Below are 17,419 nucleotides of genomic sequence, written 5' to 3' on the forward strand. Positions count from 1 at the left end.
AATCCAATGCCATTAAGACATGCATTGCATTGCTTTTCCAGGAGTGGAGGTGAATTTGCCCTAGTCATCTGGCCACTTTCATGGGACCCTCCCCCCCTAGTGACCCACAACTAATGGACACTGTACTCAAACCAACTCAGCTACCAATTGACCAAAATCACAGGTGAAACATCAGATTTTATACGCACAGTATTTTCAAGTATAGGCGTGACTGTAGAGAAGGGTCTGGGGACTTTACAATACAAAAAGTAGTGCTCCTAAATGAGGTCCATTTCAATCTTGCAGGCTATTTTCTCCCAATTTGGAAAATAAAAGGCATTTAGGCAAGAGTAGCTTTGAAAGGCAAAAAGAAAGGTGCCAGGCTTAGCTGAGAGAGGATACCAGAGAAAGGTGACGTCTTCTCAAGGAGACCACAAGGATACACCTGCAGGGTTCTCTCCATGGTGACTCAGCTCTTGGGAATTTGTAAACTTAACTTCCAAACTTGGAAATTCCAAACTTAACTTGGAAATTTCCAAGTTCCGTGAAATCCTGTAGTTTTGTAGGGGCTGGAATAGCATCTCCCACTTGATTCAAACTGGCCAATGAGAAGGGTACCTGTGGGTTGGAACTTTTTGACTGTCGACAAAAAGGGAAAGATCAAGCCAGTCAGAATGTGGCCATTTGGAATTCTTCTATGCCGTAAGCTCCCGGCTGGTAAATAAAGCCCTTCCTCTTAAAAACATGGTGTTTGGGTGCTCTTTCTCTCCATTGGGCCTCATCTTCCTGCAACAAGCAAGGAGTGTGGGCCTTTAACAGGGAAAAGTATGATTGTTATATGCTGGGGGAAGAAGGGATAATAATACAGATGGTCTCTAAGATGCTGGGGTGGGGCAGGAAAGCTGTGGGGGGGATAGTTTGCTGATGGCAGTAACTGGGGTTTAAGGGTTCATTTTGTAGTGCAAATGCAACATAAAATCAGCATTCTAGAGACCTCGCTTTGTTGTGCAAAAGGTTAAGTGTGTGGGTTTGACACTTGAGGCCAGAGTGTGAACCGTCTAACTGCACCATCTCTGCAGTGATGAGGCCCAGACCATTGAGACAGTGCAAACATGTATTGCCACAGAAACCCAAAGTGGCCTGATCCCTACAGGAATCCAAGCTGAGGAATTAAAACCATAACTTTGAAACCCAGGTGTGGTAGGCAGAATGGCCTCCCCAAAATACTCAAGTTCCAGTCATTAGAACCTGTGGTTATGGCAGTTTACAAAGCAAGGATAAATTAAAGTTGGTAATTAGCTGGCTTTGAAAGGGGAACATTATCTTAATCATCTGGGTAGACTGAATGCAATCACAAGTGTTAAGTGAAGAGGGAGACAGGAGTCAGAGGTGGATGATTGAGGTGGGTTAGAGATGATCTGTGCCAACTTCAAAGATGTAGGAAGGGCTCCATCACCCCCACCAGCTGCTTTCTCCCATTTTCTTTCCTCCCCAAAACCTGCACTCCCAAAAATTAAAAAAAAAAAAAGCAGGAAGGTAACCAAGAGCCAAGGGCTGCAGGCATCCTCTAAAACAGGGGTCCTCAAACTGCAGCCGTGGGCCACATGAGGCAGTGTGATTGTATTTGTTCCCGTTTTTTTTTTTTTTTTTTTTTACTTCAAAATAAGATATGTGAAATGTGCATAGTAATTTGTTCATAGTTTTTTTTTTAAACCATAGTCCAGCCCTCTAACGGTCTAAGGGACAGTGAATTGGCCCCCTGTTTAAAAAAGTTTGAGAACGCCTGCTCTAAAAGCTGTAAAAGGTAAAGGAACAGAACAGATTCTCTCCTAGAGCCTCAAGGGGAAAAAAGTGGCCATCAAATACTTTGACTTTACCCCAGTGACCTATGGAACATTTGTTTTAAGCCAACTTTCATAATTTGTGACTAAAGAAAACTAATACACCATGTGATCACATATATAGTATGCATGAGCAGGGTACGACTTCTGGGATTTTTAAAACTGGGGCCGTAATTCAACTTAAAAAGAAACCCCTGCTTGTTCTATGATGCTTACAGACCTGATTTGATAAGCATCCTTCTGTCTTCATCTAAATTGAAGTTATAGAATCTATACCAATATTTAATCTGAAAGCATCCATAATCTGCTAACATTGAAATTTAAATTGGTGACTTAAAAAACAATGGCATCAGGTCCATAAGGTAGAGTAAAAAAGATGGTATAATTTTCCTTCCCTTTTGCATTGTACAAAATCAATAAATTGAAGAGTTTATTAAAAATATTTGTGGCCAGGTACAATGGATTGCTTGAGCTTAGGGGTTTGAGACCAACCTTGAGCAAGAGTGAAACCCCATCTCTACTAAAATTAGAAACACTAGCCTGGCATGGTGACACATGCCTGTAGTCCCAGCTACTCGGGAGGCTTACGCAAAAGGATTGCTTGTACTCAAAGTATGAAGTTGCTGTGAGCTCCGATGACACTAAGGCACTCTACCCAGGGTGATAACTTGAGATTCAGTCTCAAAAAAAAGTAATTACAGGGAAAGAAAACATACTGAGTTGGTCATACTGTTTAGAAAAAGATGCAGTAGCCAAAGTTATCCAGTTAAATTAAGCACGATAAAGAAACTGTACAGCTCACCCTAATCTTGGAAGTAAAAAGAGAAAAAAGTAGGAAATTAACAAGGAGGTGAGCCACGGACACAGTAGTTTAGTGTCAAGGCCTTACGAAGTAACTACACATGCAACTTCACTACTTGCCTGGGCAATCCATCCCCATCCTAGATGACATGTCATGTGATCTAGACGGCTCCACCTGGAGCAGAGGATGCACTGGTCTGCACCAACAAGGGTGAAGCCCTAAGGAAAATAATTCTGTGACAGAACTGATTTGGAGACTGGGGGATTCAGGAGTTTCTGGGAAATACAGGAAATAGTTCTAGTCTGTATAGATGAGAAAAGGACAACTACATATCCAAGATGTCTTGCCCATCCCACCTGATGACATCACTGCCCAGGACAACCTTCTTCTCCAGGTGCCAAGTAACCCAAAGCAGCAGCTGCTCACTGTGCTTTACTGCCTGTGCTGACCAAACTGAAGCTTCCAGACTGCACCCAGAACTACCCAATTATCAACTATTTCCAACTGGCATTTTAATAGGGATGCCCCCCTCCAAAACAAAACAAAGCAAAAACCCAGGCCGGGCACAGTGGCTCACACCTGTAATCCCAGCACTTAGGAGGCTGAGGCGGGTGGATTGCCTGAGCTCACAGGTTTGAGAGCAGTCTGAGTCAGAGCAAGACATCTCTAAAAATAGCTGGTGTTGTGGAGGGCACCTGTAGTCCCAGCTTTGGGAGACTGAGGCAAGAGAATCACTTTAGCCTAGGAGTTTAAGGTTGCTGTGAGCTATAATGCCACGGCACCCTACTAAGGGCAACAAAGTGAGACTCCGTCTCAAAAAAAATACACCAAAAATGTTTTTTGTTCAAAAATGTCTGCAAAGAGCTAACTTAAACCCACTACAGTATCTGAATTCTGACTATGCATTAGAATACTGTGTGACACTAAATGTCTTTAAGGCAGGCAGGCATGATAGGCAACAGCTGGGATTAAACCACGTTTAACATGCTAATGTACAGGGGTGAGATTTTCCACTTGGGAGTGCCTAGTATACCGTGTTTCCCTAACCTTTCTGGACCACAGAACTCAGGGAAAACACAGCTCAGTAAACACTGCTCCAGATGTAAAAACTGGTATGTTAAAACTAGTTTTAATATTGTACAATGAAAATCACGCAAAACACATGTGAAAGCAGTGACATGAAAGCCTTTTTTAAATTTGATTGATACACATTTGACAAAATTTTTAAGAAGAAAATAATCCATGAACAGGTACAAGGTATTTACAGTAACAGAACTATGATAAACATAAAATTGATACAATTCTCAAACAGAAACGACTATAAAATTTTCTATTGTGAATCTGGAAGACTTTCAGTTCCTACTCATTACTCTGGTCTAAAGCCGTAACAGGTAATGCCCAGGAGTAGGACAAACAAGCTCAAACACATTTGGCAATTAAGGACCATCTATCATTGTGAGCTGGCAGGAAAGTGAATGGCCAGATCTTAGAATAAGATACAGAATGGAAGACTCCATTAAAGACAAGGACAAGAAAGACCTAACTAAAATCACACTCACCTTTCTCTTTGTCTCCTGTAGAAGGGTGCAAACTATTTTAAACACTTACTCAATTTTCCCTATTAACAAAAACCTGCAACCCTGAGACTCCAATTTTCCATGACATAAAAGCTAATGAACACCTAAAACTGTTTAAGATTTATAAATTAATTTTACGTGATCAAACAGAAAATAACTCTTATGATTTAAAAATAGAGAACAAAATTTTTTCAAACTTAGTTTTCATGCCTAATTTTAAACATTCCAACTAAAAATTTCTATTATCTGAATTTAGTTTCACACACAAATACTTAAACTAGATGGTCTTAGTACAACTTGCTCTTGATTGTTAAATGGAATGCCTACACCTTCATATTATTATTCAAACATAAATGAAAAACTTTTATCCATTTGGAATATACAGTAGAAATTTATTAATTTCTATAGCCACATAGAGACCATGAAAAAAATAACCAAATGCTTGTCCTTTGTAACACAACTGAGACAGGGTACATCATACACACTAACAGCTACTGGCCAACTATGTTATTTCATCAGCTTTACTTTCAAAGAATGGTTTCAACAGACACCTTTATATGGCAGGTAATTACATTGTGTTTAAAATCAAATCTGCTGCTCTTCCAGCGAGGGTTCAAGAGCTTCCATTAGCTTTTTATTTGCCTCTTCATTATGCCGGCTTTGGCAATGAGTTAAATGTTTCTTAAAGCCTCTTGGGAAATTTGATTCAAAATTACAACGTGGACATTTAAGTAAACTTTGTCCGTGAGCTGCTACATGATTTTTAAGGAGAGATTCCAAAAGAAAAGCCTTTCCACAAATTGTGCATTTGTAAGGGCTATGAACATTGTGTTTATTAACCAAATGATGCAAAACAGCACCTTTTTTCATAGCACGACAGCAACAAATTTTGCAATAATACTTTCCTTTTCCACGCTTCATGTATTTTGCAATCTCCTCTTCAGAGATGAAAGCTTCTTTTTCTTCAGTAAATTGTAGTACATTTTTGAACTGCTCTGAACTACTCATGTCCACTTTGTTTTCTTTGCTAAAATCAACAGACTCCACATCAACTTGCTCCTGATCACTGCTTGATTCTTGGCCTTTAATATCTATTGTATCCAAATCTGTTTTTATGTACTCACTGCTACTAAGCTCAGCATCTGAGTTCTCCTGGTTGTCTTTCTTGAGCTTCTTTGAGGAAGGAAATAAAGTGTCTTCTAAGAGTTTCTTAGGTGTAACACATTCTTCCTGAACCAAAATATCACACTTTTGATCATCTATGGCATCTAATTGTAGTTCATCACCAAGGTCAACTGCCTTCTGAGATTCTGAGAATATGGCAGATTTGGAAAGTTCAGGGAAAAGGGCATGCTTCCGAGGCTCTGGAAAAAGAGCACGTTTTCGTGGTTCAGGAGAAGCAGGAGGGGCTGTTTTGGTAGACTCAGGAAACAGGCCAGGTTTTCTAGGCTCAGTGTCCATAGAAAGAACAGGCTTCCAGATATCTGAGGCCACTTTGGGGGACTCAGACAGCCCAGAAGGACCTGGTTTTCGGGTCTCAGGGAAGACGGTGGATTTCTGAGCTTCAATAAAAAAGGAAGACTTCCAGAGATCAGGAGAACCACCACGAGAACCTTTCTGGGACTCAGGAAAATCAACTGAAGCAGGAGAGGTTTTCCGCTGATCAGGAGAAAGCTTCCAAAGGTCTGGTGACCCTGAAGGTTTCCTGAGCTCCGGAGATCCTGCTGGACTACGTATCTCTGGGGACAGGGGTGGGCCTGGCTTGCGGAGTTCAGGAGACACTGGGGGAGCTGCCTTCCAGTGTTCAGGTGACAATGTGGGAGCTGTCTTTCGGAGTTCTGGTGGGCCAGACTTCCAAGACTCAGGAGATGTCGGAGGAGTTTTCCAGGAACCAGGTGAGACTGACGAAGATTTCCAAGATGCAGGTGACACAGAGGGAGTTGCTTTCCAAGGTCCAGGTGATACAGAAGGAATTGGTTTCCAAGGTCCAGGAGACACTGAGGGAGCTGGTTTAGCTGGCTTCCAAGGTCCTGATGCTGCTGCTGCAGGACTGGATTTCCAAGACCGAGGGGATCCAGGTGGCCCTGGCTTCCAAGAACCTGGTGACACAGCTGGGGCTGGTCTCCTAGGCTCTGGGGAGACAGCAGAGAATGGCTTCCAAGGCTCAGGAGACTCTGATGGGGATGGCTTCCTTGGCTCAGGGGAGGCAGTCCGGGCTGACTTTCTAGATTCTGGAGATGCAGTTGGGGATGGCCCCCAAGGTTCAGGGGAAGTAGCTAGAACTGGTGACTCTGGAGAGGTGGCTGAAGGTAGCCCCAATGTTTCTGGAAAATGAGAGTGTTTCTGGGGTTTGGGATTAGTAACAGTAGCTTTTACTGGCTCAGGAGATACAGGAGCAAGCTTCTGTGGTTCTGGAGAAGGAACAGAGACAACCTTCTGAGATTCAGAAACAACAGGGACTGGTTTTGGAAGTTCAGGAGAAGAAACAGCGGCAGGTTTTGAAGGCTCAGGAGAAAGAAGAGGAGGTGTCTGTAGCTCAGGAGTAACAGGGGCAGGTTTCTGAGGCTCCAGAGGAATAACAGTAGGTTTTGGTGATTCTGGAGACAAAACTGGGTCAAGTTTCTGTGTTTCTATGCAAAGAGCAGGTATGGGTTTTGAGAGTCCCACTGCACTAGAGGGCATTTTCTGGTGTTCAGGAACAGGAGGGCTTTTCACAGGGTCTGTTTCTTTGTTCAAATGACTTTTGGGTTTATCATTCCATTTGTCTGGGGATGCATGTTTAGATGTGATATGATAGTACACATTAGAATACATCTTGCTGGTGAAGAAGCATTTATGGCAGTGAAATAACTTTGCACTTTTCTGGTAAAATATCATTTTACCTAACCCACCAGCATCCATTTCATCACAAAATTCTGGATGGATGGTACCCATGTGGATTTGGACATTTTCATAGTCTGTGCCTCTGAAACTGCAGTGGTCACATTCTAAACGTGCTGATGGTTTACGAAGCTCCTGGAATACTTCCATTCTTCCTTCTGTTACAACACACACGATTACAATCTTTTAAAACTTTCAGTATTACTGCAAAAGAGTAGAAATAAATCATTTTCATTAAACAGTTTTCAGTAAAATGCTGTCAGCCTATTCTATTACTGTATGCTTTTGAATCTAGAATGGTATGTCTTATTAGAAAATATCTCTAAAAAGGTTATGAGGAAGGTGGGCGTGGTGGCCATGCCTGAGCTCACAGGTTTGAGACCAGCCTGAGCCAGAGCAAGACCTCATCCTAAAAAACAGCTAGGTGTTGTGGCCAGCTACTTGGGAGGCTGAGGCAAGAGAATCGCTTAAGCCTAGGAGTTCAAGGTTGCTGTAAGCTATGACACCACAGCACTCTACCAAGGGTGACAAAGTGGGACTCCAAACAAACAAACAAACAAGAAAGGTTAAGAAGAGAAAAGCAATATGGAAATACTTTTTACTGAGGCCCAGGCACTCTGCTAGGTGTTTTATATCTATCATCTCATTTAACCTTTTTAGCAATATGACTCAAGGTATTATTTTTATTAACAGATGAAGAGGCTAAGGTCCAGAGAATTTAAGTGATTTCTCTGGTCCAGGTTATGTGACCACCAATGGCTCAAGGTTGACTCTAGGACTCTCTCTCGTATGTGCTTTATACTTCAACTCTCAAACTCTGAATCCACAAGTCATCAGCATACAAAGATGAGTAAATATCAAAATTAAATCTAGGCTATGGAAGGCTGATCAAGAAACTTTAAATACTTTAAAGAAAGCACTTAACAGACTAAATCCAGCTATGAAAAGATGGGCTTGTTTTTTTAACATGAGGCTGGATTGATTCGTTATCAGTATCTTATATGTTTTATCCATCCCAATATAAAGCATTTTATTTATTCATTTAATAAATAGTTTTGTGTTCTATCTGTTCTAGGCATTTAGTTTAAAGCACTGCCCTGCAATGTGGTGTTTACATGAGTTGGGAGGTAAGAGTAACTGAGAGCAACACAGAGAGACTCTCAGGGAAGACTCCTCAGAATAAGAGACTCCAGTAGAGATCCTGAAAGCTGTAAAGGAACTGAAGGACTAGACCAGGCAAAGGGTAATTCAGAGAGGATACCGTTGAAGCTGGAACTTAGTTGCCAGAAAAGACATTTAAAATTTTTAAGCCCGTCTTCTTACGATAAAAGTTACAGAAACTCATAGTTAAAAATACACTCATTTGGCCAGGTACAGTGGCTCGTGCCTGTAATCAAAGCACTCTGGGAGTTAAAGACCAGCCTGAGCAAGAGTGAGACTCCATCTCTAAAAATAGCCAGGTACTGTAGCGGGCACCTGTAGTCCCAGATACTCATGAGGCTGAGGCAGGAGGGTCACTTGAACTCAAGAGTTTGAGGCTGCTGTGAGGTATGACACATGGCAGTCTACCCAGGGTGACAAACTGAGACTCTGTCTACAAAAAAAAGTACACTCATTCGCACAGTACCAGATATTCACATAGTTATCAGTCCCCAGTGTACTTGTCACTGAAGAAATGTTCTAGGCATATACAAATCCACACACACATTAAACCAAATAGGATCACATTAAACATATTACTTGGCAATTTGCTTTCATTTAAGAATTTATCCATGGGCGGTGCATTTGGCTCAAAGGAGTAGGGCGCCGGCCCCATATGCTGGAGGTGGCGGGTTCAAACCCAGCCTCGGCCAAAAATCGCAAAAAAAAAAAAAAAAGAATTTATCCAGGGCATTTTTACATAAGGAGTAAGTACTACATTTCCTGGTACCTATTTTTGCAAGTGAGGGTATTTCTGCAGGCAAAGTTCCTACAATGGATTACCTAGCTCAAAGGCCATTTGCATTCAACAAAGAGACATTTTACCTAACTCTTGAGAACTTGCAGTATAGGCAGTCCCCAAGTTACAGACATCCAACTGGTCACATTTATGAACAGCGGCTATTACCGGCCATAGGTAAATGTACCTGTTCCAACTTATATACAAATTCAATGTAAGAACAAACCTACAAAACCCATCTTGTTTATAAGCCAGGGACTGCTTATATGTATGACTTACTACATACCAACAGCATATATGTGAGGGACAATTCCCTACCTCCCTCACCAACATGGAGTATAATGTTTGCTACCACTTAGGTGAAAACCAGCAACTCGCTATTGTTTTAATGTGCTTTTCTTTACTGAGAAAGACTGAACATTTTCCTTATTAGCCATGTGTCTCTTTTCCTATGAAGTGCTGGTTCATTTTCCTTTGTCTGCTTTTATACCAATTTGTAAACAGTCTTTGTATATAAAAGAAATCAGCTCATTTGTTAAAAATATTTTCCTAGTTTATCGTTTGTCTCCTCTTCATTTATGGCAGTTCTTTTATATGTGTGTTTATCACACTCAATTAGTTTACGTAAGAACTAAAAGCTTAATACTGTTTTCCCTTATGATGTAGGTTTAAAATCATGTTTTCCTACTTCATTATTTTTTTAATCACTTAGCGTTTTTTCCTGATTCTAACAATTTCATTCATTCTTAACATTTGTATCTTTAATCCACATGGTAGGAATCCAGCCTATTTTTTTTATCCAAAATCAGCTGTATCAACAACACTAACTACACAATCCTTTTTTTTCAATGTTGTGAAAATTTCACACATACACATTCTACTCTGGACTCTCACCAATCCTTCAACATTTCCATCTCTATTTTCCACCATTTTCCCCTTCTATCTTAAATTTTGGGGCATGCTATTCTCAGCTTGAGATATAACAAATGCTAAAACAGATTCTATAACTAACATATATATATTGACTTTACTCGTAAAGTAGACCACAAAATCTTTTCTCGGTAAATTGCACTCCATAATTAGCAAAGTACCAACCACTTCTAAGAAAATGCAATGTGCTCTGTGCTAATGGTAATGACTGAGTAAAGATTTTTTTTTTTTACTGCTCCTCAAAAAATAGCACAGATAAGAAATATACCTATATGGTTTCCCTGTATTAATTACACTAATTTAAAAATTTTAATAACATCTCTAATTTTGATAACTTATTACTAACATTGTCTCCTATAACCTATGTAAGTATGTCATTTGCCCCCCTCCCTTTTTTGGTCAAAAGCAACGGTTCTCAAACTGTGGGTCCAACCCACAGGAACTGTATTAAAGGACCATGGCATTAGGAAGGTTAAGAACCACTGGTCTAAAGCTAAAAAGGTGATAGGCAGTTGAAGAAACAAATGCTTTTCTTCAGAAAGCATTAATTCCTGACTTACCCCAGCAGTTACCCTGCCTTTTACAATACTGTTTTTAGAGATAGAAGGACTGTAACAAAAAAAAAGTATTTTAATGCTGAAGACGAATCTCTTAATGAATTAACCATCTACCTCAGAGCCTGATATTCAATAAGACTAGAAGACTTTAGAGGAAAATAGAAGACACATCTCAATAAGCCATCAGGCCACACGTGGCTGTAACAAACAGCTAAGGTCATATTGAAGAGGGTTATGTCATATCGGGCATCAGAACAGAGACTAACGTACAGGCTTTTGGGTTTGAGTCAGACTTGTGTGTCACTCCCTACCCCTGCAATGTCCTCTAATTTTTCAGGCCAATCTCATACTTAAAAAAAAAAAAAAATCTAAAAAGAATGCTACAGAATTTACTTCTTATATTCCAAATCTACAACAGACATGTACATCTAGCACACATTCATACATCACTATATATAGGCATGTACATGTCTGTAGTGTTTTCTCAAGAAGTCCAAGCATTTAAAAAATAATTTCTCATCATATTCTCCTTAGCATTAAAAAAAGACAAATATTAAAAGCAAATCAAAAGTATATGAAAAGAAATGCTACTGTAATAATAACACTTAAGAAGTCTAATACATTTAAAGTGGTGAAGAAAATAAAGCCCAACATGCTTTCTCTACTACTTACCAGTTGTCTTTCAAGATGCTTTAGAAAGTGGTCTTTGAAGGCCAGGCAGTCTACATAGCTATTTGATTAAACTTCTAGTAAATAAAGAAGAACAAAGATGAGTAGTTGAACCTAGGAAAAAAAAAAAAAAGAAAAAGAAAGAAAGATAAAGAAAATTAAAACCTCTGTGATAATTTGTGCCCCTTATAATGGAATCCTATGTATTTCTCTTGCCATCCCACCTCCTCCAAAAGTGAGAGGGTTCCAATAAATGATAAACATTAAGTTCATGTGCAATTTACACACAAACTTAATGTTCACCCTGTATAATAAGCCTGGATGCTTACTTCATTTATTTATTTTTTGAGACAGAGTCTCACTTTGTAACCCAACCCCTGGTAGAGTGCTATGGCATCATAGCTCACAGCAACCTGTATCTCTTGGGTTCAAGCAATTCTCTTGCCTCAGGCTCCCAAGTAGCTGGGACTACAGGCATCCGCCACAATGCCCAGCCATTTTTAGAGATGGGTCTCAAACTCATGAGCTCAGTCGATTCACCCACCTTGGCCTCCCAGAGTCCTGGGATTACAGGCATGAACCACCATACCCGGCCCTGGATGCTTACTTTAATGAAATGACACCAAAAGTACAACAGACCCCACCCCTAATACTACCCATGTCTAACTTCCCTTTTACAATCCATATAGAATCATGCCCACCTACGTAATCCCCAGTTTGCACAGTCTTGGTACCCTACCCACTTTTCTGGTCAACACTCAAAAGACTGCTAGTGTAACCACAATGGACTTTCGTCAATTGTCAATAGAACACAGCAGAGCAGCAAATTAACATGCAGTGGAAGAAGAAGCAATACAGTCAACAGGACCAAGGTGTTAAAAAAAAAAAAAAACTAAGAGAGGAAGAGGATGGTGGTGTCCTAACAGGGAGGAAGAAAGGATAGACCTGCAGAGAGACTGCTTTAGTCTCTTCCCTTCCTACAACCATTTCCAAGAGAAGCCTCAAGGCCTGGGTAAGCTTGTTGACAAGATACTTGTGATCACCATATACTTCTTATAAACTCCAGTGTGCTCATCTACCCTTCCCTCTATTCCCTGAGCTTTGTCACTGCTTCAGTTCTGACATGAGATCTCCCTGATACCCTCCCTTCCTTCCACTCCATTTACCGAGCTGCTACTAAAGTCATCTTCCAAACATAAACGCCTAATGTGACTTGCTTGCTCACAATTCCTCAAAATACCTACAGCATGAACTTTAAACATGGCAGACAAAACTCTTCACAGTCTGGCCTGTGACCAGAATGCTGTTCTCAAAATGCTGACCTACCTGTAATTCCGACTCTTCAAGCTTCTGGGCCTTTGCCTAAGTATTTCCTTTACTTTACACTACCTGCCTCTCCACCCAGCCCTCAGGCAAATTCCTTCCTCCAGGCAGGATGTTATTTCAAGTACAATCCTCCCTGGGTATAAGCAGGATTGGTTCCAGGCTCACCCAAGTATACTAAAATCTGGGCATACTCAAGTCCCACAGTGTGTCCTGAGGAACCTGCATATAACATTGTCAGCCGTCCATATACCCAGGTCTCATTCTCAGGTAGACCATATAGTTCAAACTTGGGTTGTTCAAGGGTCCACTGTACTGACCAATTCCCTATTCCCACCCATTCTACTTTGGGCCCCTAGCTGTGCACACACTTCCAGTGTGGCTATCATAGCAGGCTGTGTGCATTCAGAAAGGAGGAACTGTCCATTCATTCATTCTGTAATCCCTGCACATCCCTCACACAGTCTGTGCTCAGAAAGTATTTGTCAATTCTGACATTCTCTCATGAAGACTACAGACCCAACCTCAAAGTCACAGGACATTAAAACTAGAGCAGACCATCTACTCTCAGAATCATGAGATTTGGAGACAGGAGAAGACCTCAGGGACAATCTACTTAAAAAACTTCAATTTACAGTTGAAGAAACTCAACCCTGTCATTAAATAGTTTGCTAAATATCAAGCAAATGATCAGCTTCTGATAACAGAAAAAGTTCTGCCTATCTGCCCAGGTTCTTTCTAGATATGATCAAATTAATATAGTAGAATTTAGTAAGATTTTTAAAAGTCTGCATAATAAGTCAAAATCAACAAGATGAAACTTAAACATTTAGAATCCACATATTAAGTGGATGAACACAGGACTATAGAGAACTGTATGCCATATTCTGCACTGGGCAGAGTATCCCAGTAGATCACTACACCTGCTCTTCTAAAGGAAGGACACTTAACATAGCAAGCAGGATGGCCTTTAAAAACATATCATTTATGAATACAGACATTTAACTTCAAAAGGGGAAGAATTATGGATAATATGTAAGATGTCTAAGAAACAGTAAGAGCCAGCAGGAAAACAGATTACAGCTCTCAACAGTTTTAGGAACTACTCCATCATGAACTAGAACAAGACACTGTCAGGTAGAAGCAAGCCATAATTAGAAGTATAGTACATAACCAGTATAGATAGTACTATAAGGATCCTCAATTCAAACTTTTTTTTTTTTAGAAGACACACGGATCCTGAAGAATCCAAACTCTTCATTTTACAACTCAGAAAACTGATGCAGAGGAACAGAAGTGACTTGTTAAAGATCATAAGATCAGAGGAAGCAACACAAGACTGCATTTTCCTGATTCTGGATCTCTATTGTAATACAATGCTCTCTTCCCCACAGTGGCTGAATTATCTGCAGAGATGTTACAGAACTGAGTTCCAGAATTCAGCTTCCAGGCAGAGCCTAGACAGCTCAGATTGCTTTCAGCTTTTAAGATTCCAGCAATTTTTCTTCCTAAATTTCAGAGCTCCTAACTATAAAAGTAACTCTAAATAGTTGAGATTAATAAAAATTTCTCTCTACTTTTTGCTTCTACAGACCACATCTTCTGTCTAAAAAACTAAGTTCTAAAAACCGGTGCTCTCTGACCTGTATGTTTTAACACAATGCTATTTCAATTGGTATATCACACCTACTTTCCATTTCCCATTCAATTTCTTCCTTGAAGTCTAACACTATTGACTGTCTTTTAAAATACACTTGATGTACAGTTTTTTTAATTAAAATTCAATACACAGAGCATGTTTAAAGCTAGATGGGTTCTATCAGTCTATATCCATATTAGTATTTGTGTACTTTAGCTGATTTTTACAAAATATTTTTTAATAGTTTTATGTTTAAAGAAAAATTTAACAGAAAGTACAAGAATTACTATACACCTTCCACCTTCTCCAAGAGTTTCTATTACAGATTAAGCATCCCTAATCTGAAAATCCAAAATCCAAAATGCTCCCAAATCTTAAGACTTTTTCAGTGCCAGTATGACCTTCATTGAAAATTTCAGTTTTTCGGGTTAGGAATAGGGATGCTCAACCAGTAAGTACCATACACATATTTAGAAACTTCAAAAAAATTTAAAATAAAAAATACTTTTGGTCCCAACCATTTCAGATAAAGGATACTCAACCTGTATTAACATTTTGCATTACTGTGAGACATTTGTTACAAATGATGAACGAATATTGATTATTAAATCCATAATTAACATGAAGCATTATTATTTATTTTGTACATTTCTATGGGTTTTGACAAATGTATAATGTCATGTATCCACCATTACAGTATGGTACAAAATAATTTCACTATCCTAAAATTTCCATGTGCTTCTCACAACCACTAATTTTTTACTGCAGTTTTGCCTAAAAATAAAATGGGCCCCACAAGAATGTAACCACTTTGCCTCAGCAGCCCTGTCCCCTGCATTTTCCCCTTCTCTCTGTGCCTTTAAAGTGCTGGCAGCAACTTCAAACTCTTAGGAACAAGCAATCCTTCTGTGCCAGCTTCCTGTGAAGATGGGACTACAAATGTGTGCCACCACACATGGCTATTTTTTGTAGAAAGAGTCTCACTCTTGCTCAGGCTGGCACATTTAACGATTTTTTTTCTTGTTTTTTGTCGAGACAGAGTTCTACCCTATGCCCAGGAGTAGAGTGCAGTGGCATCACAGCTCACTGCAACCTCAGCCTCCTAAGCCGCTGGGATTGGGTTTTTCCATTTTTTTTTTTTTTTTCATGAGTCCGGGTCGCACTCTGGCTGAGACAAGCATTGAACTCCTGAGCTCAAGCAATCCTCCCACCTTAGCCTCCCACAGTGCTGGGATTACAGGCGTGAGCCAAAAAGCACAATTTAGTGACATCGTAAGTAATCCAAAATGTTGTGCAACCATCACCCCTACGAAGTTCTAGAGTTTTTCACCACTACAGAAATCCTGTATCTATTAAACAACTCCCATTCCACTCTTCCACCAGCACTGGTAAGTTCCATCCTACTTTTTGTATTTGAGTAGGATCATACAGTATTTGTCCTTTTTTTGTCTTATTCCACTTAATGTTTTCAAGGTTCACCTATATTGTAACATGTATAAGAATTTCATTCCTTTTTAAGTTATCAGTAATATTCCATATGTATATTCCACAACTTGTACGTATACACCACCACTGTTGACAGCCAACTGAACTGTGACTAACACTGCTATGAACATTTGTGAACAAATATCTGTTTGACTCTGGCTTTCAATTCTTTCGGGTATGTACCTCGGAACCGCACTAAAGAACCAGTAAACTTTTCCAAGGCAGTGGCACCACTTTACATTCCCACCAGCAACGCGCCAGAGTCCCAATTTCTCCACATCCCCAACACTTACTATTTCCAATTTTTTTTGTTGTTGTTAATAGCCACACTAACAGGCGTCAGATGTTACCTCGCTGTGGTTCTGATTTGAATGTTCCTAATGGCTGGTTGGGCTGAGCATCTTCTCACGCACTTACTGGTCATTTGAGAAGCATCTATTCACATCCTTTGCCACTTTTGAACTGGGTTTCTTTTTGTTGTAGTTCTTTAAGCATTATACAACTTTATCAGATTTAAGATTTGCACGTGTTTTCTCCCATTCTGTGAGCTGTCTACTGGATTTTAAAATAATAACGGCAGAAGACGATGCAGATCAGGGAAACTGCATCCAGGGCTAACAGAGAAAGAACGCCTTCCTTGCTGCGGGCTCCCAACTTCCCAGCAGGCTTTTAAACAAAATGCTTCCCGCCTCCGCTGCGACTGACATCGGGCCTACCGCGACGCGCCCCACACAAAGGGGCGCTCTCGCCCCTCTTCCGCCCGGTTCCGGGGGCTAGTCCTTCCCGCCTGGCGGGTTGGCCGTAAGCGGCCGGCCCAGGCCCTTCCGTCCTCGAACCAACCGCTTCCCCTCCCGGACCCAGCACGACCAGGTCAGCGGCCGGATACCGGCCCGACCACGCCCCTCCCCGCCTGCTTCCGCTCCTCACCAGCCCCGGCCACGACCGGTGTCAGGGTGACCAAAGGACGCGGGAAAGGCAGGGTTTGCAATCGCGGGCAGGTCAGCAGGGCCCAGCGGTTCGGCAGCCTCCCGAATGGCGACTGGGCGCAGCAGCCGGGCTCCAGGCGCGCGAGCGTGCGCGCGACCGCGGAACAGACGGGGCTGACGGGAGGAGAGTTTGGCGTCGCGCGCCCTCCCGCGCGGACCAATCAGATAGCCGATTGCGTGGCGCCGCTGTGCCGAGAGGGCGTAGGAGTAACGAGGAGCTCCGGAGGAAGTACTACGCACCCGCCCCGCCCCGCCCCGGAAATACGTACTACGCGCCCGCCTCGCCTCCTGCGCGCTCCTGAGCGGCAAGCTCCGGAGGATTGTGCGTTGGTGTCAGGATAGGGTGGGCGTTGCTCGTTCCGGCCTGGGGTCTCATTGCTGCTCTCTTCGTTTTCTTGCCTTTTGTTGTTGTTGTATGAATGAATTTACTAGAAAAAAAGACACAATGAGACTCCGCCCCATACATTCTTATTGATACCACTGCCATTAATGCCCATGACGAAAATCCAAAACAAATGGTGAATATTTCTAGTCACCCACCGTCCTCCACAATTCCCAGCCCTTAGAACTTCTCTCCATTTTTTTTCAGTTTCCATGACCGTTACCACGAATCTAATTAAAACTCATGCACCTCTAGTTTTGATATTGCAAGTCTGTACGCTTTGTGAAACTGGTTTACTTAACTACACCTACCAATTTTTTTTTTTTTATTTTAGTAAAATATATGTAACATAAAATTTGCCATCTTAACCATTTATAGGCATACAGTTTAGTGGTATTAAATATATTCATAACGTTGTGTAGCAACCACC

At 41.1% G+C, this 17,419-nt stretch overlaps 1 protein-coding gene across 4 annotated transcripts; it reads right to left on the bottom strand.

Moving 5' to 3' along the window:
- Window positions 1–3,796: 3,796 nt before the first annotated feature.
- CHAMP1 (chromosome alignment maintaining phosphoprotein 1) lies at window positions 3,797–16,696 on the bottom strand. 4 transcript variants are annotated; one of them, XM_053563874.1, is made up of 3 exons: window positions 16,549–16,696; window positions 11,178–11,251; window positions 3,797–7,283 (listed from the first exon to the last, which is right to left on the bottom strand). In XM_053563874.1, exon 3 carries the CDS (start codon window positions 7,227–7,229, stop codon window positions 4,785–4,787), a length of 2,445 nt encoding a protein of 814 aa, XP_053419849.1. In that variant the 5' UTR covers window positions 7,230–7,283; window positions 11,178–11,251; window positions 16,549–16,696; the 3' UTR covers window positions 3,797–4,784. The 4 variants fall into 4 exon arrangements, with proteins under 4 accessions (XP_053419849.1, XP_053419847.1, XP_053419850.1 ...); XM_053563872.1 differs by having other exon boundaries at window positions 11,178–11,288; XM_053563875.1 differs by lacking the exon at window positions 16,549–16,696 and adding an exon at window positions 15,915–16,533.
- Between the last annotated feature and the right edge of the window lie 723 nt (window positions 16,697–17,419).

This window comes from Nycticebus coucang, chromosome 15 (genome assembly GCF_027406575.1).
Source record: "Nycticebus coucang isolate mNycCou1 chromosome 15, mNycCou1.pri, whole genome shotgun sequence".
Lineage (NCBI taxonomy): Eukaryota > Metazoa > Chordata > Mammalia > Primates > Lorisidae > Nycticebus > Nycticebus coucang.

Coding starts and splice junctions, on each gene's coding strand:
- CHAMP1 (XM_053563874.1), bottom strand. CDS start 7,229: ATGGAAGTATTCCAGGAGCTTCGTAAACCATCAGCACGTTTAGAATGT.